This window comes from Hyposmocoma kahamanoa, unplaced genomic scaffold, assembly GCF_003589595.1.
Source record: "Hyposmocoma kahamanoa isolate Upper Pololo Valley unplaced genomic scaffold, ASM358959v1 95, whole genome shotgun sequence".
Taxonomy (NCBI): domain Eukaryota; kingdom Metazoa; phylum Arthropoda; class Insecta; order Lepidoptera; family Cosmopterigidae; genus Hyposmocoma; species Hyposmocoma kahamanoa.
Window position 1 is genome coordinate 7,755,163 of NW_020654972.1, and position 24,448 is coordinate 7,779,610.

At 36.3% G+C, this 24,448-nt stretch overlaps 2 protein-coding genes across 4 annotated transcripts; both read right to left on the bottom strand.

The window, feature by feature from the left end:
* Positions 1-323: 323 nt before the first annotated feature.
* LOC113238341 lies at positions 324-2,416 on the bottom strand. The gene is made up of 3 exons (XM_026475182.1): positions 2,183-2,416; positions 1,554-1,741; positions 324-1,179 (listed from the first exon to the last, which is right to left on the bottom strand). Exons 1-3 carry the CDS (start codon positions 2,414-2,416, stop codon positions 324-326), a joined length of 1,278 nt encoding a protein of 425 aa, XP_026330967.1.
* Positions 2,417-7,637: 5,221 nt separating this feature from the next.
* LOC113238196 (mitochondrial 2-oxodicarboxylate carrier) lies at positions 7,638-22,807 on the bottom strand. Of its 3 annotated transcripts, none has more exons than XM_026474972.1 (4): positions 22,500-22,807; positions 18,290-18,562; positions 15,708-15,868; positions 7,638-7,922 (listed from the first exon to the last, which is right to left on the bottom strand). In XM_026474972.1, exons 1-4 carry the CDS (start codon positions 22,758-22,760, stop codon positions 7,916-7,918), a joined length of 702 nt encoding a protein of 233 aa, XP_026330757.1. In that variant the 5' UTR covers positions 22,761-22,807; the 3' UTR covers positions 7,638-7,915. The 3 variants fall into 3 exon arrangements, with proteins under 3 accessions (XP_026330757.1, XP_026330756.1, XP_026330758.1); XM_026474971.1 differs by lacking the exon at positions 7,638-7,922 and adding an exon at positions 8,128-8,650 and having other exon boundaries at positions 15,687-15,868; positions 22,500-22,806; XM_026474973.1 differs by lacking the exons at positions 7,638-7,922; positions 22,500-22,807 and adding exons at positions 8,128-8,650; positions 20,335-20,367 and having other exon boundaries at positions 15,687-15,868.
* Positions 22,808-24,448: the final 1,641 nt, after the last annotated feature.

Below are 24,448 nucleotides of genomic sequence, written 5' to 3' on the forward strand. Positions count from 1 at the left end.
AGTGTCCATAAGTGAGGTGACTTTTTAGAATTTTTATTCAATCACACTTATCTTATTTATTTCAAATTTTAATACGAACCACGGACTGGTTCGAAACATGTCGATAATCGAAAAAATTCGACTTAAATACCTGAGTCATCCGTTACTTTAGCTAATATGTCTCAGCCCTTTGGTGGTTTCTTATTTAAATTGACTTTACTTTCTCAAGATTTAAGAATGGTTACACACTCCATAGTCAGAGATTGACTGGCCAATGGCATTAAGTACTGTTGAGAAAACAATTAAGCCATATCGTGATAAAAAAAAAACCATGTTTTACAAATTCATGACTTTTTTTCATTACATTGAGTCTTTTTCTTAATAGGCTCTTTACATTTTGCGCAAAGCTGGTCACTCTTATTTTTCTTAAACAAATACAAATTAAAATCTTGTCGCAATATTTTTCTATACATAGATTCTCTAACTACACTCAAGTTTTTCCCATTACAATCGTTTATGTACATCATGTACATTTGTTTTATAGTCAAATTTGGTTCCATGTATTGTTTTTTTCTTGAGAATTGCTTGATTGGTAAATTATCAGCTGTTCGAAATGATAATATATGGCTCCTCACCTGATCTTTCACCGCTGACGGCAGGCCGTGAATACTGGTAGCAGATAATCCCCTCCCGTCTGGTTTTGGAATATTCAAATCTGTTTTACTTAAATGTACATTGTATATGGGTTTTTGCGATATAGCTAAAGTTCCTAAATAAAAGTTCTTACACACTGTATGTCTTACACCTCTTATAAGGAAGAAATATTTGAAGGAATATTGTCTTTTTGTATTTGTGTCCATTTTCATCCTCTTTGTACTATGTCTTTCTGTAGTGTTGAGCAAAAAGTGCTTTTTTTCATTAGCTGTGAGTGAATAAAATGCTTTGAAAATTAATTCTCTGTCTGCATCACTGATTTTATTATTGCATTTCAACCTGCAGTTTGTTTTGCAATTTTTTGTATTTCTAACATGTTTTTCTGGGACATATTTCCCTCTTCTACTAACATAGGCTTCGCCATTTTGATGTTTCACTTTACGTACATTGCAGGCCCATTTGGTTGGATTACGTACCAAACTTCGACTTCGTTTTTTTGTTGAACTTATTTCTATGTTGTTTTGGTTCATTGCTTCTGTTTCATGCCTGGAAAAGTAAAAGCCCAGAAATTTTTTATTTCTAAAATAATGTGTTTTTACGATAGGTTAGGATATTTTAAAAGAATACATAAAGAAACATAAACTCACTTTTAGGCTTGAATTACACATGAGTGCAAAGGCAGTGGTCATTGATACTAAAGCAGCAGTCATAGTTTTTTTTCCTTATAATACTGTAAAACATGTGCAATAGACAAAATGGTGACCATGTAGTAATTCAACCCCCATTCTTTTCAGAAGTGATAAAATCATTATAAAAAGTATTCGACAGAATAAAAAGGAACAGACTAGAACTAGAAAAAGACGACATTCTTTTTATTTCCTTTTGGTGTCTTTAACAAAAAAAAAATAAAATTTACTTACTCTGTCGGATTATTCATACAAATTTCCTGAGTAGCTTCAAACTTAGCAATAGACGGCTCCTTTGCAAAGGTGCCATACTGGCCGTAATACTGAGTGGCATCCATCAACACGTGTTGCTTGAACATGGGATGGGGTAGAATCATGTGCGATGCAAATTGAAGTGCTTGACTTACATCAGTTTGTAGTACCTGAGATGTGAACAGAGAATAAATGTTAGTACCTAACTTACATTTTTCAATGACCAACACGCCCAGATTCCTGTAAGAACTTTACGCTTTGCAATTTAGCTCTTACAAAATAGGGATGTACACAACACACACACATAAAAAAGTTTGACATAAGGTGGGGTTTCCTTTACAATAAAGTTTCGCGTACTCTGTTCGTACTTCTGCAATACTGTATTATTGTATAAAGGTAGCTAGTATCCAGAATATGTTCAATTTTGTTGTGAATAAGACACCAAACTTCGCTTTTGTTACGATAAACAATAATACATTTTTGTTTATTTTAACAAACAATTTTAGATCCGTGAGTAATTTCATTTTGTATATGTGGGACAACCGCGAAACCTAAGAACTCAATGAGTACATGAATCAGTATAGTAACTTAGCGGTAAGAAGTTAACGTACCTGGGATTGCATGGTAGAAGTAGTGTTATGGAGTTGTGTTTCACAAGTTATTACGATATTTTCGGAGACAGGCAAAGACGCCGGTTGGACCTCTTGCTGGTATGTCACCTTGGCTTGTGCCTCCGATAGCGGCGGGTGAGAAATATGAATTAGTTGCGAGTTTTGCAACTTTGCTTCAGACGTTTGATATACTTGAACAATATGCGGCATACTTGGCCCTTGCATTTGCTCCATCTTTCTTACTTTTTCTTTTTGTTGTCGACAGTCACAACGAAATATTGTTTCATTAATATTTTAAAGGCGAAACAACGAAAAATACACGACGAAAACAATCCCAAACAAAACTAGTATAAGTGGTATGTGAACAAAACGTCATTGTTACTTTTTTGTTTATAGGGGCATTGGCTAACGGGATTCAATGTTGCTTTGCCACCATAGATTTAATATATGGATATACTAAATCTATGTTTGCCACCAATCGCGGGCGAGCTCCGAATTAAGGACTATCCACACACATCAGGGCCGTGCCCGGGACGTGGCCGGGGCGTGCTAGTTTGTATGAGCTGCGGGCCCGTGCCGGCCCCGGCCCGGACACGGACATGTGTGAATGAGTTCATACAAAATATACGCAACGATATTTTTTTGAACCCCTGACGGAACACGGCCCGTCCACGTCGCAGACACGGCCCGGATGTGTGTAGATAGACCATTATACTCGTAGCGAAATTTGTGAAAATGTGCATGGTTCAATGTGAACGTATTTTAATGACAGATTTCAATTTATTATGCGGTCGGCTTTTTGCACTATCTGCCATACAAGCCTGCTACAGCTGATGAAATGAAAACTATTTTACAATACAATATTTAACCATTGATCTTCGCGACAGATAATTATAATATGATTGTTTTTAAAACACAAACAATGCTTGTTTTTCAGAAAAATTAAGTTGTGCATCCTTTAATAAGGTAAAGCGATATTTCTAGCCTGGGCAGCTTTCAACTCTGTACACAGTGCATGTTCGATCTTGTACGGAGTATTGTAGTCACCCGTGAGATGGCTCAGCGAAATACCAACTAGAAGCTCTTGACTTGTAGAGCTAGCACGACAGGATGCAACTTGCGTGAGAATGACATAAAGCACGACATCTTTAGAGCAGTATCTCGCGCTACAAGTCGCTCTCACACAAATCGCGCCCTGTCGTGCTAGCCGTACTGGTCCAACCAGAGCCAGGAAACTTATTGGGAGGCAATAAAGTCTGTCGGTTTTTTATAGAAAATACTTGGCAGCATACTCATGCTCAAAAGCTCTGTCAACTTATTCTGCCCGCCTCCCTTTTACCATTTCTGAACACATACAGCCCGAGTATCTTTAGGTGGGCCTGAATAGAGATCAAGCCAAAACCTACAAAGATAAGAATAGAGATCTTCTGAGCGAGGTCATACAATCGCGCACGCGCACGCATGCACGTAAGCACGCACGAATGCATGCACCCACGCACGCACGCACGCACGCACGCACGCACGCACGCACGCCCGCACGCACACACACACACGCCCACGAACAGTCACACAGATACTTTCAGTGAGATAATTAATTACTAGTTCTTAAATTTTACTACGCCATTTGAAGATTTGCTGGTACTTATAGCACAGGTTACCCTTTTTTAAGTACCAGCGGCCATATCTACTGATTCTTTATCCATATCTGCTATAGGGCAAGGTTTCATAAAGTGGACCATGGACCCCTAGTCCATGTAATGAACGCCAGGGGTTCATGGCGAGCCTACCTAACATAATGCACTTAGAATAATAACGCATAGAAACCTAGCCCGCACACGCTAAGTGAGGCAAATTAAAGCGCTCCCAAAGGGCCCACACGAGCGGGCGGGCCTTCAGTGCTCAAAGTCAACTTGCACCGCGAACAGCTCCAGAATTCTAGCTAAAAATGACGAAATGAGCGGTAAGTGAGTGTAAAAATACGTCAGACAAACATAAAATAGATACTAACATCACATTCCACAAGGAAGTAACGCGTTTCAACTTGTATTTTTATATATTCACTAAAACCTAAAATTAACCTACTAGTAAAACTAGCCTGCATGAATTTGAGTTTTACCTCACTTATGACAGTTCGTTTGATATGAAACTATCATTCTATGCGTTATTATTCTAAGATAATGCATTAATGGTACCTGTACTGTGCGCATGACCTTTTTGAATTTTCGCGCCCTTCCAACGGCCATCATTACCGGAGCGAGCGAGATGCGTGTCAATGCAACCTGCGAGTCTTTCTTCTTCTTCATGTTTTCCGAAAGAGTCTGTGGACTTTGAAATCTTGAGAGGGGTCCATGATTAGAAAAAGGTTAAAAACCCTGCTCTAAGGCTAGGTAATGGCAAGTCAATTTATTTAAAAAAAATCCTTTTAAATAAATAACAATATAATTTCAATAACAAAATAAAATTTTCATACACTTAATTCGAGTATATTTTGGTTAAATCACATTGGCAAAATACTTTTATATTCATTTCGTCATAGTAAAATGTAAAATACGATGAAGAACCAAATTGTAGTCACCTCAATTTCAATTATTGGCACATGTTTATCATTACTTTTTTTCATATAAAAGTGCAAATAATTAAAAAACAGTGCAACAATAGGCTACTTCTCTCTGTTTGAAATTTTTAAATCAATATCATACATGGCTAATTCTTTTTAATTAAATTAAATTTGTAAATACAATATATTCTTTTAAATGCTTATTTCAACACTGAATCTTATTATATTTAACAATAGTGAATGATCTATTTATATACGGAAAAACCATAAGTCTATTATGTGTGACGCGTGACTATTGTCTATTATATTCAATGGTGGGAATAGGGTTTTTCCAATGAGTATATAAATGTCTACATATAGATAGAAGGAATGACATGGAGCGGTTAAAATTACCAAATATTAATTAATTACTTTTTTCGAATTCCGGATTTCCATAGTTTTACTGCATCGCAGAGTAAAACTATTCACCTAGAATGCTGAAATTGGATTTTAAAGTAATTCTAGTCGCGCATTAGTTAAAACAAGCCTTTGCTTGTAGTTCTTAATATATGTGTACTTTGATGAAAGCTTACTTATTAACATCCAACTTCAGCTTTCGAGGTGAGTAGTTTTATCTTACTATGTAGTAGAATCATTTCCCGATTTTTCGTAGCAGTAGAGCTCCTTGTGAAAGCCACCTTACCTATTTCTGCTGCTAAGCAGTAATGTGAGAATTACTGCGTTCCGGTTTCGAAGGGTAAGGGTGCTGCTGAAATTACAGGCACATGGAAGTTGTCAACTTGTCTCAGGGTATTAAATCTTTGTGATTTAAAGTTCTGAGTGGTACTGCAACTGTTATGGATAGGCTGTACCTTACCATCAGGCGCACAATTTTGTTCATCCCGTCGTCGTCACTTAGTTATAATTAAAAAAACCCGAATTAAAAAAGTAATTACATAATATTTGGTGGTCTTAATCACTCCATGTCACTCCTTTTATGTGTAGACATTTAATTTTATCTAGTCATTTGGAACACCCTATTCCGAGCATTGATAATATTATACCTTAACAATATTTAAAATCGAAAAAGAATCGCGCATATCTGTGTAAAAAGTTCAAAACATCAAGCAATGTTCATTTCAAAACAAAATATACGCGATTTACATCCGAAATGTAAAATTGTGATTTTGTGATTATATGATAATACGATTCTATTTTGCGATTTGTGGCCAAAGTCACTTGGTTAAAAATATTGCTGTTTTATAGTAGGTATAGTAGTATGTAGTAGTGTATTGGTCATTCATTTGCGCTAATACTTAAAATATCTTGTTAAATGCATTATATTCGATAGAAGTCCGAAGTTTCGTTATTGATATATAAACGTCTCTATGTGCAATATCATTGGTTAGCCTTTATGTTCACTTTAACACTGAAATGTGTACTTTCTAAGCAAATTTTTATTCCTTTTTAAGGATTCATAACAACCACCTCGGGGTGACCACCTTTACAAAGCACCATGGCCTATTAACTCAAGCGGACTGATAATTGCAATGCAAGACAGCGTAGTAGTGTTTTAGTACCTATCAGTACACCAGATGACGCGACGAGTACCAAATAGCTATTATAATAGTATGTTACGCGATAACTCCCGCATTAGTGAACCGATTTTGATGATTCTTTTCTTGTTGGAAACAGGGTACCTCAGAAGATGATCTATTTAAATTTGAAGATAATATTCCATCTCTAAAGGTGGCAAACTAGGGGAGGAATGATTTTTGAAGTAGGTTTTTTGAGTACCCTTCTTCTTTTAAATGTTAGGGCTCCATTGAAATAATCGTTTTTCTCAAAAATTTACCGGTGAATTTCGACAGAATTCACTGAGAGGAGAATCTACAAATCTATAATGACAGATAACCTACACAGACTGTTACAGAAACTGAATGTACTGAGATTATTTAACTAATTTGTTTTACATTGACAAGCTGCATTTTACCAAAGGTATTCTATTTTCTAGTGATAACAAACAAATCAACTAGATGGCGCTTATTGCACAGTTTTTTATTAATAGTGCCAGCTATTTTTTTACTTTGTTTAAAATTAGCGCCATCTAGTTTGTAATACACAATACACCTATTGATAAGCATATATGTCACAGTACAGAAAATAATTTTAGCTTATGATATAATATTACAAAGGAAAAACTGACTTCTATAATATAAACTACTTCCAGGCCATTGATCAGCGCTATCTAGATATAAGAGGGAATTTTGACCTTTTTCAGAGTTACTATTTGTAGTATGGAAATTAGCAGTCCTCTACAGTTATTGGTCCATGGTTTGCACGGTAGGCAACGAAAGAACCCATTTAGATTTTTCATTTCGATTCAGAACCTTAGGCTCAACTCACACTGGCGCAGAGTCGAAGCGTTGCGACGCGTCATGTTTTTCGCCTATAGCATATTCATCTCTATTTCCCCATTATTAAGGTACAAATTTGTGTTATGCAAATATGGAAACACGCGTCGACACTCGATTAAAGTCGAGCGATTTCGCGCGTCGTCGTCGTGAGTTACTTGGCGCAGTGAGGCGTCTGACGCCGAACACACTGTGATCAGGGCGCATTAATGCGAGAGTCGTCGCGTTGTAGTTAAAAAACAGGACGCGACGCGACTTACGATAAATCAGTTATCGACCGATTTATTTTAATTTTTATTCACAACACCCAAATCGAACGTCAAACTGTCGTATTCGAAACCGAACCGAAATGACGTCACACCCGTACGATTACTCGAACTTCTCGGCCGGCAACGGCTACAACGTTATTCAGAACACAGTTATCGAATGAAAGTTAACGAACGTCCTATTGTTTACTAAGCAAGAATGTAATATGGAAATCCTTTATTACTTTAATATAAAGTCTGGATTTTGTTCAATTTTATTCATTAATTTTAATGCAAGACTAATGTATTCCCATATTTTAGACCTTTAAAGTCTTAAATGTATATAAAAGGATTTTCATTTTTCTTGTAACCTATTGCACTGACTAACTCCGAAAACGCTGTTTGATAACGATGTCGTATCCGAATGTTTAACTCGGAATGTTCTGAATAGCTCGGAAAGCGCCTTTCGATTCAAGAGCGACGTCCACTCGAACGATTCGGTTAAAATATCGAAGAGTCTGAATCGGGGTCCAGGGCCTTAGAGTGGATTCCGTCTAGTACTCATAGTAAAGGTAACCCCAGGTTTGTGACAAGTGTCTAGCACCTTATTATTATATAATCTTTTTCATAGACAAACATAACTCTAATGCTTTTCTAGCCAACCTATACAACAGTCATCGCATTATTTACCTTTTTTAAAGATATTCTATAACAATAATATTTAATTATATATTATATAATTTAGGCATTAGTTTTTAAACGAGTTAACTTAGAGAGGCTACACACGGTGCCTTTTAATAGCGGTAAAACGCGCGACAAAAGTCGCTTATGTTAGTTACATCATTAAAAATGTGCTCCCATTTATATCGCGATTTTTATCGCTGCTTAAGTCGTGCGTGTATGTAATGATAGACGATTAGCGACTGAATCGCGTTAGACGCGAAAAGTTCCCGTGTGTAACTGCTCTTAGCTTTAATCAAGTCCAATGTAAAACAATGAACAATTAATTTACTTTTGTGGTGTATCACCGTTAGATGGACTCTGTACGTTCCGATGTCTTTACGGTCATAGTTTACTTCAAAAGAACAATGTTATCTTTTCATTTTTATGTGTACTTATTACTATATCTAATTATTACTTGAGTGTTCAATTCTTGTCCACAAATTTACTTTCCAGGTAATGGTACACGTAGTCGTATACGACGAGCATTATGGCACCCCCCGGGCCGAGCCGCAAAACTTTTGGCACAAGACCTTTGTACAGGGCGCGGAATCTGAAAAAAAAAATATTGAAAATATGAGGAACTGGTTAAATGAATAGAAGTTTTAATAGTAGTAGAGCTCCTTGTGAAACAGTTCGTCGAGGGAAGTACTGCCACCTTACCTATTTCTGAGCATTACTGCGTTCCGGTTTTGAAGGGTGAGGGTGCTGGTGAAATTACAGGCACACGGGACTTGTCAGCTTATGCCGGGTGCAGTGGCAATGCCCCTCAGTTCTTTGCGGTTTAAAGCTCTTGAGTGGCACTGCACCTGTTATGGATAGGCGTGTCGCTTACCACCAGGCGCACGACTTGTTTGTCCCGTCACTTATTATTTAAAAAAAAATTGCAATGACGCTTCAAAAATTTGTTTAAATAGACAACGTTTTTGGAATATACTCCAAATATTTTTATTTCAAACTTAATTTTATTTCACAGTAATCTATTTGAAACTTCCGTTGCAATTAAAACTAAGTGTCATAGTCATAATAAATATAATTTCGGAAATCTCCCTTTCATTGGTTTTGCTTAACACGTTATATATACCTAATTATATTTTTCCTTACTAATTAAAGTACGGACAACGGCACATGAAGACTACTCATTTTTTGTTCGAAAATCGCCTCCAGTGCAGCGGAACAAGATACGTCAATGTGTAGCTTAATGTGCTGGCGTGTGTACAATAATAATTTGTTTTGTACTTTATAAAATTTAAAATTAAATACAAACTGACGGTGATTTTTTGAGTTCTCTAAAAATATAGTAAAATATTTTTGAAACTTTTGAACAGAGAACCTGGAATAGACGAAAACTGAAAAAAAGCTACAGACATTTTTTCGCGGTTTTTGGATTAGAATTTACATTGTATTTATTTTCATCCATTTATTGGTAAATCAATGGGCAATCTCTTCTGTCAAATACAAGTAAAACAATGCCACTGCACAATAAAAATTACTTTTGAATTGATTATTTTCCATCATCGAATTTACCGCGTCAAGTGCTCCACGAAATTACATGCATTACGTTTGTTTGAAAAAACAAATATACGCGATTTAAATCCGGAAAAATAGTTTCATTTCCTATACATGCATTACAATAGGAAATTTGATACATCCCGTTTTTAAGCTTCATGTACCGCTGGGACAAAACAGGTTACATGTGACAAAAAATATAAAAAAGGGTGCAAAAGGGCGCGAAAGCGAAAAATTTACAAAGCCAACCCACCAAACTACACCAGATTAGTTCTTTTTTTTAATTTTTACTCATTAAACATTTTTAATACTTTTTAATTTTTTTTATCATTAAACATTACGTAAATATCGTATCTTTAAAGTCGGAACTGTAATAATCTAATTTCATTTCATTTTAATTTTATTTTATTTTGCATGTGTTTGTATAAATGGAATTCTGTTTTTGAAATATTTCTTTGGAATAAAGGCTTATTATTATTAACTATCATAACCATTTCTCACAGATGGCGCTACGGCAAACAACTCGTTAAAAACGAAAAAAACCAAAGATCTGTAACAAGCATATAGAAGAATTTAAAGTCTGCTAGTTCGTTCCGAGGGTTAGTTGGCCAAACGTCCGGCACGGTTTTCTGGAAGACGTTGGTTCGAATCCAGTCCGATTAAAGGAATTATTTCTTAGTGTTCCATCTTCGATTAATAATTAGTAATAATTGTATATCATGGTAGTCAAACATCGTGACATTCAATAAAACTAAAAAATTACTATCATAAGCATGTGTTTTATTTTTAAAACAATAATGACACTACAGGGCGTCTCGCTCTGAGGGAAAATAATAATGGCCATGTTGTACACGATACAAGTAAGCAACTCTCACGACAGCTTTTGTTACAATCACTAAACTGACTGAATGAACCTAACAACCGCAAGTAGTTTGGCACATCTTCAAATAAGACAGCCGTAAATCTCAAAGTAATGACCCGGTGCGTTATATTTAGGATGTGTATCTTTTGAAATACAAAATATCGGAGTCTACAGTTTTATAATAAAGACGAATTTCACAATCGCGCCGCCACAGTTTAATCTGAAGCGGTGAATGATTTATCAATAAGCTACTTAGATACTGGAGTTTAAACAGATAGATAGGAATGTTATTTACGTGGATACTGATAAAATAAACATTATGTGCTCCTTCTGGCGCTGCGCAGGTAACGAAAGTAGGTGAGGCCACTACATTCGTGTAATTATAATTTTACACATCGTCCCTTTCCTATCGTAACAGAATTAGGTATCAATCACATAAATACAATATCAATTATCTAATCCTTCCCATAATCAAAAGTAACAGCTCCTTGTGAAAGAGTTCGTCCAGAGAAGTACTGCCACCGTAACTATATCTGCCGCCATGCGGTACATACATATCATCACGCCTGTCTTCCACCGGGGTAGGCAGAGACTATGGACCTCCAATTGCTACGCTCCTGACAAACCTCCTTCGCCTCCTCCACTCCCATCGATCTCTTCATACATCCTCCTTTATTCTTGGTGCTTTTAACCAGGCCTTTTTTAAGGACATCCTCCATCTGATTGAGAAACGTTCACCGAGGTCTACCTGTCCACACGCTTCCATCCACATTCGCGCTATAAATTTGTGCCGTCAATCTACCAACATACATTCTTTCTACATGACCAAACCATCGAAACATCTCTCTCTCTCTCTCTCTCTCTCTCTCTCTCTCTATCCTTGTCACTACATCATCTTTCATACCACAACACTCTGTTACTGTTCGGCATTCTAATCTTTAAGACTAACACCGCAGATATTGCGCAAAGCTCTCATTGCTATAGCATTCACCGTACTGTCATGTTTTTTCTGCCACACCCAAGCAGTAATATGCATTAATGCGTTACGCATGCGTCGGTTACGAAAGGGTGCTGATGAAATTACAGACCGTAGGACGTGTCAACTTAAAGTTTTAGGGGCACTGCAACTGTTATGGATAGGCGAATTGCTTACCTCCAAACCGCGCGACTTGTTCGTCCCTTTAGTTGGTGTCATAAAAAAACTGCAACATGTTGATAAGTTTTGAGGGAGTCATTCTTTTTTATTTGGCTTTCAAAACTAGTTACAGACTTATCAGTCTTAACTAGACATGCTTAAATACAATTCGAATACAATGGAACCTACTAGATATAAGCACAACATGCATATAATGTTCACGTAAATCTTACGAACTAATATGGGCTCGGATAGCCCAATTTCAGTTCATAAATTAAATAAAAATGTAAGAATGTAACTTAGATATTTAAAAACAAAAAATAAATACAAAAAAAAGTGTTTGATAACTTACTTTAATGAATAAATTTTACGTGTACATGTTTGGCTGAGAACAAAGAACCACCGAAAATATCGAAAACATTTCGAATACAATTATAGTCACTACACGTTCTATACAGAGGAGAATGATGACCGAGCCTTGTCTTACATGCAGGCAGAGCAAAAGTTTTCCGATTTTATAATCGATCTATCCGAGGGAGAGAAAACTTGACATGCTCCAAAATATCCGGCGAATCAATGTGACCATGGATTAACTTATATATATCTTTAACAAACTGTCCTTAATATATTACTAGTTTATTTAAATTCAAATTTTATAATTCTTAGGTTTACGTTTCGGGTCCTTCACAGGTCCCATAGTCAGTTTTATTTCCTTTGTATAAACATGTTATTGACTACCATTCACTACTGAAATAAAGATTTAATAATAACTATTTAATAATGTAAATTTAAAACAGTTGAACTCTCAACTAAGTGTTTAAAACAAATAGTAATGTTTCTGTTGTATCATTGTGTAGTTTATGAATAGAATATTGTCAATTCACTGATTAATTTTAAGTTCTCATGTAAGTGACAATTATTGTCTTAATATAAAGTATCTTTCAATCTAAATATTTCGTGGCAAAATGCTTTCGGTTTACCACTTTACATATTGAGATTCACATATCGCATCTTCAATAATATGACGATATTCGAAAAATAATCATTTGTAAGAAAACTGACGAAATAGATTTACATTTTATGTTGTCTAAATTCTATTTGATATGAAAAAAAATTAGAAAGAATGGTGTTCTTATTTAAGACTTTGTTTAATTTAAGAACCTCATGTCACATATCGACGCATCCAGTCCTGTTTTAGCACATTCGCAGCCTTTTGTTCGGGCGTCGACGTGGCCGTTCGGTTGTCGGCGCCGCCGTTGAGCTATAGTATTGGATCGGGGGGTTTGAAGTCTTTTGAACTATATCTTTCGCGCCATCATCGGAGTCGACGCAGCCGTTCAAGCCGATTAGCTATCGGTTACATACTGTCCGACGGGGCTTCTAAATCTTTAAACAATTTTCTCAAAAATGGCATATTTCGGGAAAAACTGGAAATCCTTACAATAATAAAAAAATATATAAGTATATGAAATAGAACTGGAACTGGTACGTGTTTATGCGACCATTGAAGTGGACTACTTTATGTTATATTTTACTTATGTCTAAAGAAGACTGCTGAATTGAACAAATTTATAGGACTGACTTTAGTCATTGAGGCAACAGGGCTGGGATATAACAGGACGTTGTTGCCGACCTATGTCGAGCCGATGCAAAACACACATTCCCTTTTACGCTCCTTGGACTTCCTAGACATATGAAGAGAGTGAAATCGTATGTCTTAGGGCGTGTTCCAATTACGTCGTAATGTTTTAATTATCGTTGGACGACTAATTGTTGCGTCTAGCCTGTTCCCACTAGATCGTGTCGACAATTTATCGGTTCACGGCAGCTTGCCGTTTGAAGCTTGTCGTTCTAGCTCTTCCCAATGTCATGACAGTCTGTCGTCATAACGTCATAAAAGTCGTGGACGACAGTAAATCGTGTTGCACTATATGTGAACAACATCTTTTAAATATACAAGCCACGACACTTTAAACTGCACGACTATCTGTCGTGATGATATTATGGGAACGCGCCATTACGCAGATATTCTATTCTCAGATAAGAAAGTCAGTGAGCTGAGGAACGATTTATCCGAATTTACATGTCCTTAATTTTGAGCGTATAAATGCAGTGGCGCATTCTGAAGTTTACACATTGACCTGGCGTACAGCCAATTAACAAAGTAGTGGCTTGCATTTTGTGGAAAGTGAAATGTTACTTTCTAAATTTAACTGACCTAAAGTGCACCAGGTTTCGTGCAGCTTTGTGGAATACAATATAATTGTAAATTAAAATGAGAATATGGCGTTAAATAAAGAAATATAAGAGAAATTGTGCGCTTGGGAAGGAAAACATCGTACTTAAATTAAATATAAATATTTAAGCACTATAGTCAGCATCTTTTAACAACAGTACAATGAACGAAACCAAGGCAAAGGTAAACGAACACATTTTGAATCTATTTTTGAGGACGTAAACCGCAGTCTCTTCAATGATCTGCAGACTGAGATTTGGTCACCCCTGTTTCCCTGTGTTCCTTAACAAAATTCGTGTCAGAGACAGCTCTTTGTGTGAATGTGGTTTGGACGAGGGTACCGCTTGATCACATTTTCTTTGAATGTCCTAAATTGAATTCCTCCTTGTATGACCTCCTTCCTCCCTATGTTCCCCGTTCTATTAACCTTAAATCCCTTCTTCTTTATGTGTATTCTCCTTTTATTAACATCTTGTGTGATTTTTATATACTCCAATATTATAATGCTTTAGTTTGTTTGTCCATGATTGTTTTTTTACCTCTGGTATAATCTCAACAACAGCTGTCTGTCGAAAAGGTTCTGCCAAATATAAATACCTTGCTGCTGCCTACACGTTGACGTTCTCGATCAATATTAACTGACAACATACTTCGAAACTGACACTGGCCATAGCCTAGTGGCCACCAAACAAACAAACTCTACCACTAATTCGTAAGGGAGATAAGTAGGAAATGTTAGACGACTTGCTCTAAAGTAATTTTTTGCTGATGTTGCTTCAGATTAATACGGCTCGTCCAGCAGGCTTAGCATGAACCCGAAGACAATAATCTCTTTTTCGAACTGTCAATTTTCTCTCGAAAATGACGTCACTGCGAATTATCCCTACAGGCGCGAGCATAAGCGCTATGAGGTTCAAGTTGGCGCGCATGCAAATGTCAAATAAAGACAATTTCTCTCCAACCATAGCACGACAGCCAAATTTTGTATACTTTTGACAGATCGTCGTAGCGGAATATCTCTACTACTCTTGGGGCAGAAGACAAAAAGTACGCCGTTTCTGTTACGTCGTGCTCGGAGGTGAGACATAATCGGTACAGAAGAGAGAGAAACATCTCTATAGGCGCTTAAGTTTTGTCTATGTCCCCTCACGCTAAGCCGGCTGGACACATGAAATTTTCTGTTCCTGTCCTTACAGATTTCGTTGGGAACGAAAATTGTCAGACTGGACGCAACATGGACGGAACATATTGGAAACTTAAAGTATTCCAATGGAATAGGCAGAATATTCCTGTATCTCACTATGACTACTGACACATCTCGCTTTTTCCATTCAAGTCAGACCATACTCCTGTTTATTCACTACGATTCACTCAAAGCTTTAAACCTCAAAGTTCTGATGGGAAATACCTCTGCACTCGTCACTCGAGTTCAGTTGATAAAACCCGTGTGGCTGTAGGTTCACCAGAATTCTTACCCATCAAAACCGAAACCGTAATGCTCACATTACTGCTTGGCGGCAAAAATATTATAGACATGGCGGCAGTAGGACGAACTATTTCACAAAGAGCTCTAATGCTACTTTCGATACTTACTTAATCTTATTCTTAGCAATTTTGGTCTGGTAATTTTTTAAGAACACTTCAATTTTGTCCCTAAGTTTTCATCTACATTCGGTCCATTAATGTGCGTCGTTATTCTATATGAATATACACATATTATCGAAGCTTTGTTTTTTCTGTACTAGTCACTGCATCATATTTTACTCTAGACAGCTCTCAAAGAACGTGCATTACGTACTATACTCTTATACGGAATATAAGGTGCTCTAAGATTATTAGATACTCACCCTTCTTCTCTATAAACGAGTACGACAGTGCCAACAGTGGAATTGTACTTGATCACACCGGGAATTGGCTGCGGGCCTTGTATCCGGCTCTTCGCAACGTCGAAAGGTATGTTGACGCAGGAACCGAGTACTCCGGACGTGAAACCGATTGCTACTTTGCGCCCGAACTCAAGAACTGGATCCTGAAGGCAAAAATGGTAAGTAGGTAGGCGGGCAAGTATGTAATAAAAATATAATACTATTAATGTACCAGACAACTCTATACCTATACTACGAAGTTACGAATATTTGCTACTTGGGCTATCTTTTGTCTTGTTATTTGCCAACTTCACGAGATTATTAAAAAAATACTTTACATTCTAACTTATTTCATTTGAAAGCCGAAGACAAAAGGACGGATTTTGATTGATGGAACCGCTTCATTACGTCGTCTTGTCAAAGTTGACAAGTCTGCAGTGAAAATAGACATTTTAAAGGAGAATTTACATGTGATCATTTTCTTTCGAAGAGAATTGGCGCGTCTTGAGTGTTTGGACGACGTTCCATTTTAAGTAATAAAGCATCGTGTCTTAGAACTGTGGACACCATATTTAGAATCCCAAGGTAAGACACTCCAGTTTCAGTGATAAAACTCGTGAAGGACTTCTTGAAACTGCCACATCGACGCTGTAATGCAGCTGATGTTCAAAGTATCTATACACCCTCAGGTATCTAAGGGATAGCAAAAAGATGCTGCAGTAATTTGTAAAAAAGTTGATCTTTCATTGAAAACCGCATAATATGCTTAGCGATGACCAAAAAAAACATGTTTACGACATTATCGATGCAGAAAAATCTTGGATTTGTGCTTATGATTCAGGTTCCAACTTTCCAAGCAACAGTCGACTGTGTGAGTCTTCCAAGATGAGCCAAAACCGACAAAAAATATCAGCTCCCCAAGAAAGTGGTATCCTCGTTTGTGGCAAAAACTGAATACGTAGCCACCATCATATTTGATGATCTCAAGACAATTAACGCTGACTGGGATACAACAGTCTGCTCGCCACAAGTTGTCATCGAGTTCCAGAAAAATAACTCAAGATGCCATATGATACTCCACCATACAATAGAAGGGAACGTAGGGCTCTGTCGGTTAGGGCAAATATGATCGCACGCAGATTCACAAGGTGTTCGGGTGAGGTAAAGATGACTCTCTTCAAAGCGTACTGCACCTCCCTATACACATGCAGTTTGTGGCGAGTTTGAACTTACAAAGCCCTGCGGACTCAATCAACTGCCCCGTTTTTGTAGTGTATCAGGGATGTTCGCCGACGCGCGCGTTGACGCGTTTGACGCCATTGTGCGCAAAAGGTGCGCCTTTCTGGTGCGTGTCAGCCACAACTCCGCTCTGAATGCAATAGGGGATAGGTTTGACAGTCCCTACATTAGAAATTGCTATGGGCATTCATGCCCCAAAATATATTATCAAATTTTAAAATGCTAAAATACTAACCCTAGGATTTATTTTCATGTATTTTACTAACACATTATGAATCTGGTTACTTGAATAAAAATATTTGAATTTAATTGAATAGCAAGATGAATTTTAAACGGGCAAAACGTTGAAATTCGGAACCACTAGCCGTACGCCGTGACTCAAGTCCCAACGATATCTTTACCTTCCCAGAAATTAAGCAAAATCTTCGTGGTCATGTTTCTACACAACAGAAGAAATGGCTGAGGCTTACAAATCAACTATTTTGATTACTCCAACTTCGGAGTCAAAACTGATTCGTGCGAATATAAAAATGTATTATATGTTATATCATGGCGAGTACTTTGAGAAACAACAAATGGCATTTCGGCTATTAATTGTTGGTGGGTTTCTTAAACGAGAGAGCTTAAAAGGTTGTTCTTGTACGATAACAAAAAACATATTAATGCGTGTTGTCTGTAATAGCCCAATCGAGGACAAGAATAAGATCCAAAAGTAACGCTGTACAGAATCTTACATACGACGCCTCCTACGTAAAGTATCGTATGTCGAAATTGCCAAGTTTACAGGGGAGTGTTTTAAAGTTCTCCGTTTCATTCGGCAAAGCTTGTTACTCACATAGAGTGATCATCTAATAGATCATCTAACCGATATCTAGGATTTTATGATACTCAACGTGTGTAACGAGATTTGCCGAATAAAAGTGAGAAATCTAAAGTCACGTGTTATGCTTATTTCAGTGAATTCGGAACTTTAAAAGGCTCCCCTGTAAACTTGGCAATTTTGACATAGGATACTTTACGTGGGAGAGGTCGTGCTAATGAATTCTCTGGGATGCGCATTTTCCCTACGCGTCGAGTGTAACCTATCGACAAAATATACAATACGTTATGCTATGTTCGTGGCATCAACCGTATTTTCTTATCTAAAACCAACAAACCATAACAATCATACCATATAATTTTATATAAGTAATAGGAAACATACTTTGGTATTAATTTATCTGGAAAATGTCACATAAGTCATACAAATAGTATGTAAAAAAAACAAAATAGTCACTTTTTTAAATAATTAAAATTATGTATTATACAGTTACAGTAAAATAACAGTGATAAAATAGCCTTCATACCTGAGATTCGGGAACATAGCCTTTCACGCTGTGATAGAAACCAAAGTACACCATGTTGAACAATCCATTTCTTGCCACTGTCGCAAAAAGACCTTTATTCAGGCCTCTCATGCCCAGGCCACTATCTCTTACTATTTCTCTAGTCACAGCCCATGTACTTGGCATTTGCGCCGCTAGTTGTTTGTTAGACTGAAGGGTGACTTTGACCACTTCAAATGGATTTACTAATATGGCTTCTGTAATTCCCGCGCCTAGACCAGCTAGGGCAAAAGTCTGGAAAAAAACAAGCTTTGATAAGGGGATATACTTAATTTGAGTTCCCTTGTCGTCGACAGAGTCTGATTTTACTTTTTATATTATTTTATATTTATTATATTATTTAGCTTTAAGTATGGCAGTTAGTGAGGCCCGCTGGCTACGAAATGTACTTGCAGATTTAACTGATAATAATAATAATAATAATAATAATAATAATAATAATAATAATAATAATTCATTTATTTGTGAAAACACAGGTTAGATATGCAAGTTGACATGTACAAAATGAGTAGGTATAGTTTCACTGTGTCCGGCCAAACATTTGGCATACAAACATGTTGAAAGTATATTTGGTATATGAAAACGACGCAGTAGGACCACGGGCAATAAACGGAATATTATAATACAAACACAATTACCGGTATTGACAATATAAAAATGAAAAGAGAAAAAAAAAAGAAAATATATTTAAAGTATTACATATGTTTATAATATCGTTAGTATTCAAGAATGTCAGATCAATTATTAATGTCCAAAATAGTCAATATAATAAAAACAAATTAATTCATTCCAACAATTAAATTACAAAAGTCAAGCGGCTTTGTCAGGTGAAAAATAATGATGCTAATGTAAAATTATTTGAAGACAATCAATTAGTATAAGCTAATGCATATTGATATTAATATTCATTTCATTCGAGAGAAAATAAGCAAAAATTTAGTTAATTTAATGTATGTATGTATGGAAATTTAAATTCGTTGTTTTTCGGAAGGAGTTCCTAAGGTTAACAGAAACAGTTTTTATGTTTTAGTTTTAAGTTTTTTTAGTAGTTTGTGTTCCTTGCGATATTTATTATGACGGAGGTGTATTGAATTATGGCAATAGTAAATATTTATTTTAAAAAAATATATAATTCCTTCCGTCTGTAGGTACTCCATGTTTTCTGGACTGTTTTAATAATATTCTGTGATAATGGCGTCGGTCATATAAAAGTCTATTTTGAGAGTCTCTGAACCAGTATATCGGCGAATATTTCTACAAGACGGAATCGCATTAAGCCAGATGGCTTTTTCAACTCAAGTTGTTTCCGCGTGAATAAGTGTGGTGAAAGAGTTTGAGAGTGAAAATGAAAGTGAGAGAAAAGAACGCGGCAGGATTACGCACTATGGATATACCATTGTGTCATTAGTAGTTCAACGTTTGTATATAGCGTATATTACGTTTGTTAATGTGGTGTCATCGACGCGACGTAGTCGCAGTGCTCGCGCGGCCACATACAATCGTTAAAGATACACAGTTTCCCTAACGATTTTGTTACTAAACGTCCTACAACTCTAACGCGCAGCTATGCTTTCATTCAAATTTTTTTTTATTGCATACATTTTACAAAACAAAAATCTTTTTTTAACCAAAATCGTTGAAGACACATATAACTACGTCAGTAAGACGCGCGGTAGATTTAACGCGTTATGCATAAGTCGACCTTTAGCGTAAGTTAAGAGAGCCTTCTGCTAATGCTAGAAAAGTGAAACTATGTTCTAACTGTAATGATGACAATATAGATATAGCATACTCATTTCAACAGTTTTAAGATATAGGTAGGTCAGTCAAATTCTAATATTAAAAAATATAAAGAAATCTACATTTAATTGCTGCTAATGCAACCTTGTGAACAGACACTTAATTATGTGATATGAACATGATTAATAAAATTATAAAGAGAATAACCAAGAATAAATCCTATTGTGAATTGAAGTCTCATTAAGATAGCTTACTCCTGGACTCACCATACATATCGACATGGTTTCGCATTAAGCCGGCCGGATAAAAGTCCATATAATAAGAGCGACAAGGATGTTGCTCCTTTATGCAGATTTACTACGAACTAAAGGAAAATCCAAAATGTTTTGGATGCTAACAATTTTTAACCGCCTTCAGGAAAAAGGAGGTTCTCAATTCCCCTTTTATTGTATGTATGTTACGCGATTACTTGCTCAATTGTAAACAGATTTTGATGATTCTTTTTTGTTGGTAAACTAGGGGATGAATCAGATTTTGCGCACTTTCCAGTAACCGATTTCAAAGTAATTTTATATAAACAAATTCGAAAGTAATAGTACTTTTTACTTGATTTTAGATTTATACATAAATATATTGAGTAACTAGGTGTAAATTTGAATTAAATTTTAAATATTACATTTTTCGCAACTTAAATATTTACCTACGGTATTATTTAAATAACAGATATAGATAAGATTTGTTTAGTACATATATTTGAATAGGAACTTATTCGAGTTTTATCTTAAAGACAGTGTTCATAGTGATAACCGCCATGTTCCTTTTAACCTCACTTCATTATGTAAGCGTAGATACTATTTGTAATAACGGAATTAGGTAAATAAATAACATAGAGAGATAGCATAGAACGTAGATACTGCCACAAAGGATTCATGCACTTTCTGGTAGAATCTCTACTATCTCTCAGCGTAAAATTGGTCAAGTGTTTATTCTAACCACAGAAATTTGTTAAAGCTTTAACCAACATTCTTACCGGGAAACATGTGTGCTCTGGTTCAGCAGAATGAGCTTTGCCAAAGTATACGCTATCTACATGACATATTTGGGACCAATGAATGCTCCATGACTATCTATCTTAAAAATGTCGTATAATTAAAAAGTAAAGAGCTCATTGCTCTATCAATTGATGTGACTTCTGTGGTGACATTTCTGCAGTGAAAGAAATTTGGTACAAAACTTTTGTGGTTTGTGGACTGCGCGCTTTCTTGAAATTCTGGTCAGGTCTGGTCTTGGCTTTGAGACTTTGTACTGGCCACAGTCCCTTATATAAGTTCTATCATCTCATAAAAAGAGCGGAATCTCTACTTTGTAAATTCTGTAACAAACTTGAAGATGCGCTACATTTAATGGAATGTGGCCATTATGTGGCTCTAAGAAGCCAATTTTAATTAGAGGATATTTGGCAGTTTGGGGAGCTTAATGTTGTGTTGGGTGAGCCATTGGAGAAGAGAGCTGAAATTCTGTACTTGTATGTGAAATCTTGCTTCTCACTATGAGGCGACATGATAGAGTAGAATAATCCACAGGGATTGACATCACAAGGCCGACATTGACACCCAATTATTACAGGCCTTACTAAAAATAAGATTTAAAAAAATAACAAATGTGCCTTTTCAGTTTAAGCATAGTGGACAGTCTTCTGAACAGGGTGAAATTATATGAGGAGGGTACAGTTATAGTAACTACAATGTGAGAAACTGCAAGGTGAAATACCCTTGCATGTTGAGGTCACTTCAAAGTTTTCAGCAAACTCAAAAGGATACTAAGATTCCTGGAGGAGTTAAGGTAGCATATGTAGGGCAAGCAAAATAGATGCTGTGATGAGTTCCAATGTTGATTACTAAGTATTTGGTACTTGGTGTAACGGGCTATAATATATATATTGGAAATTCCATCATATAGGCTGGGATTTTGTGTTCAATTTTGCAAGTGCTATTTACTTAGTAGCTTTTTTCAGTCTATGGTTTCAATATTGATTTTTCTACTTAGGGTTTATTTGTTATTATAGTAGAAGGGACCTATTGTGTTAAAACTGCAAAATAGCACAATCGGTGTCATATGTCCCAAGGATGTGTAACAGTTTAAATTTACAGACAGTTTAATAATTGCTGCAATAAAACATGAAATACTAAGTGTTTACGACCTTGAATTAATTTAAAACTTGTTTGTGGCAGTTATTGAAGAAAAGCATTTCAATAGGTACTGAACATAATATGTATGTATTGAATTTACAATACATTATATGACATACATATTGCATGCCATGTTCAATGTAAAATAATATTTCAAACATAGAATGATTTTCTTTTTATGAGTATCAGTATAGTGGAAAGATCGGAAAAAGAAAACAGAACTAAAATAAAAAATATCTCACTAAAGGTGTTGGTGTAGAGGAGCCAAACATGAAAAACCTTTTATACTGCTCGAAAGTGAGGAATTTAACAGCTCTTTTAGGTGTTTCTGCTAGAATTGGTGGTAGGATTCCTTTCCAGAATGAAGTCAGACCTTCGTACTTGTACATTTTCTTGAAACAATCAGCAATGCCGGTATAATAATGCGGATCGGACGCGCCCAAACCCTTGGGCTTGCTGGCTTGTAGTTGCAGCCTCGTCTTCACCAAATCCAGTGGATGCATAATACAAACTTCGATGAATCCTGCACTGCCGCCAGCACCAATTTGCATAGCAGCTTGTTTCAGTAACTTTTCGAAGTCCATTTTTAATTTGTACACTACAACACACAGTATATTGTGCGACTTGACTTATAAGTAATCAAAGTGCGATCTGCACGAGTGTTTAAACTAGAATAACTGAATTTCCCGCATACTTTATATCTTATCATCAGTTCAATGTCTTAGCCAATACAAAGTACTTTGTGGTCTTAGCACAACCTTTGCGTATTGAAATCCAAAGGATACGTCATTTCATTCAATAATACTTCTTAAATTCTAGACGATGAAGTCACTTTCACTTTATCTGGGTCTCCCTTGACTTTGACTTTTTTTTGTCGACTTTACAACTTGTTTTACAGCTTTGGCTTCCTATATTTTTTCTGTAAAATTGGAAAAATAGAATTTAAAGATGAAGACTAAATTAATGCTCTATGATCAGATAAATCTTTTGAAATTTTATTTAGCACGGGTTATTAAAAAATAATTGTTCTTATCCTCCTCCTTTTAAAGGTTATGTCATGATTAGTGATTAGTATTAAGGACTATTCACATCAGACCGTGCCAGGCGCGAGCAGAGCCACGCACAGGCTCGGATTGGAAATGCATCGTACATTTTATTATTAACTTGCCGTGTCCGTGGCATGGACGAGTGACGCCCGAGCTCGTTCGAGTCTCGGATGGGCCCGCGTCGGCTCATTGTGAATACTCTCCAGTGCGTCGTACGCGCCCCATCCGAGAGTGCGACTTTAAAGAGAGTGACTACTTTCTTTTTAAAAAATGGATGATGAAAAATGAATTGAGTGTGTAAGAAATTACCCAGTGCTTTATAATATGATGTAACACTACGTTCATATTCAAGCGGTAACCGCGTCCTACTGACTGACTCAGTATAATTTAAGATCGTGCAGCACGTACGAGGTTCGGATACCTCGGACACAACTCGCGCCCGGTACGGTCTAATGTGAATATGAATATGCAGCACGTCTGCACGGATGCCGGGTCCGTACACGGCTCGCACCCGACGACGCGGTCTAATGTGAATCAAGGTTACACATCAGTGAAAAAGAATCGTAAGCGAAAAAAATCATCTTAGTTCATTACCGGCAATTAAGTCAATGCCGGCAATGATTGTTTTTAATTATCTTTAAACTGTTGAATATAGATTTTTTAAATATAAAGTCATTGATTGCTGGTAAATTTATTGCAAAGAGAATTATTATTATTGAGTATTTATTGCGTCAATTCATTATTGATTAATTATTTATACATATTAATTGTTTTAATTAGTACCTCTTTTTAACGAATATTTTGATTGATTGAATATTTTGATACGTGTTTCCTATTAAGACACAACTTGCCATTTCTAAGATTGAAAGTGAGAACCCAGGAAGATAGAAGTCAGGAGAGGAGTGCGACAGAGTTGCATTTTATCGCCTATATTCTTTAATATTTACTCTGAGGTGGTCATGAAGAAAACCCTGGAAGATCTGGGGTGTGGGGTTAAGATTAATGAGCGTTTTATTAATAACCTGAGGTGTACTGATGACACTCTCCTAATAGCATCTAGGCAGAATAATGAATGCCCCCTTTTAAGATAGTATAATTTAAGGTAAGGATTTCAAGTGTAATTTCCTTATCTATGAAATAAAGTT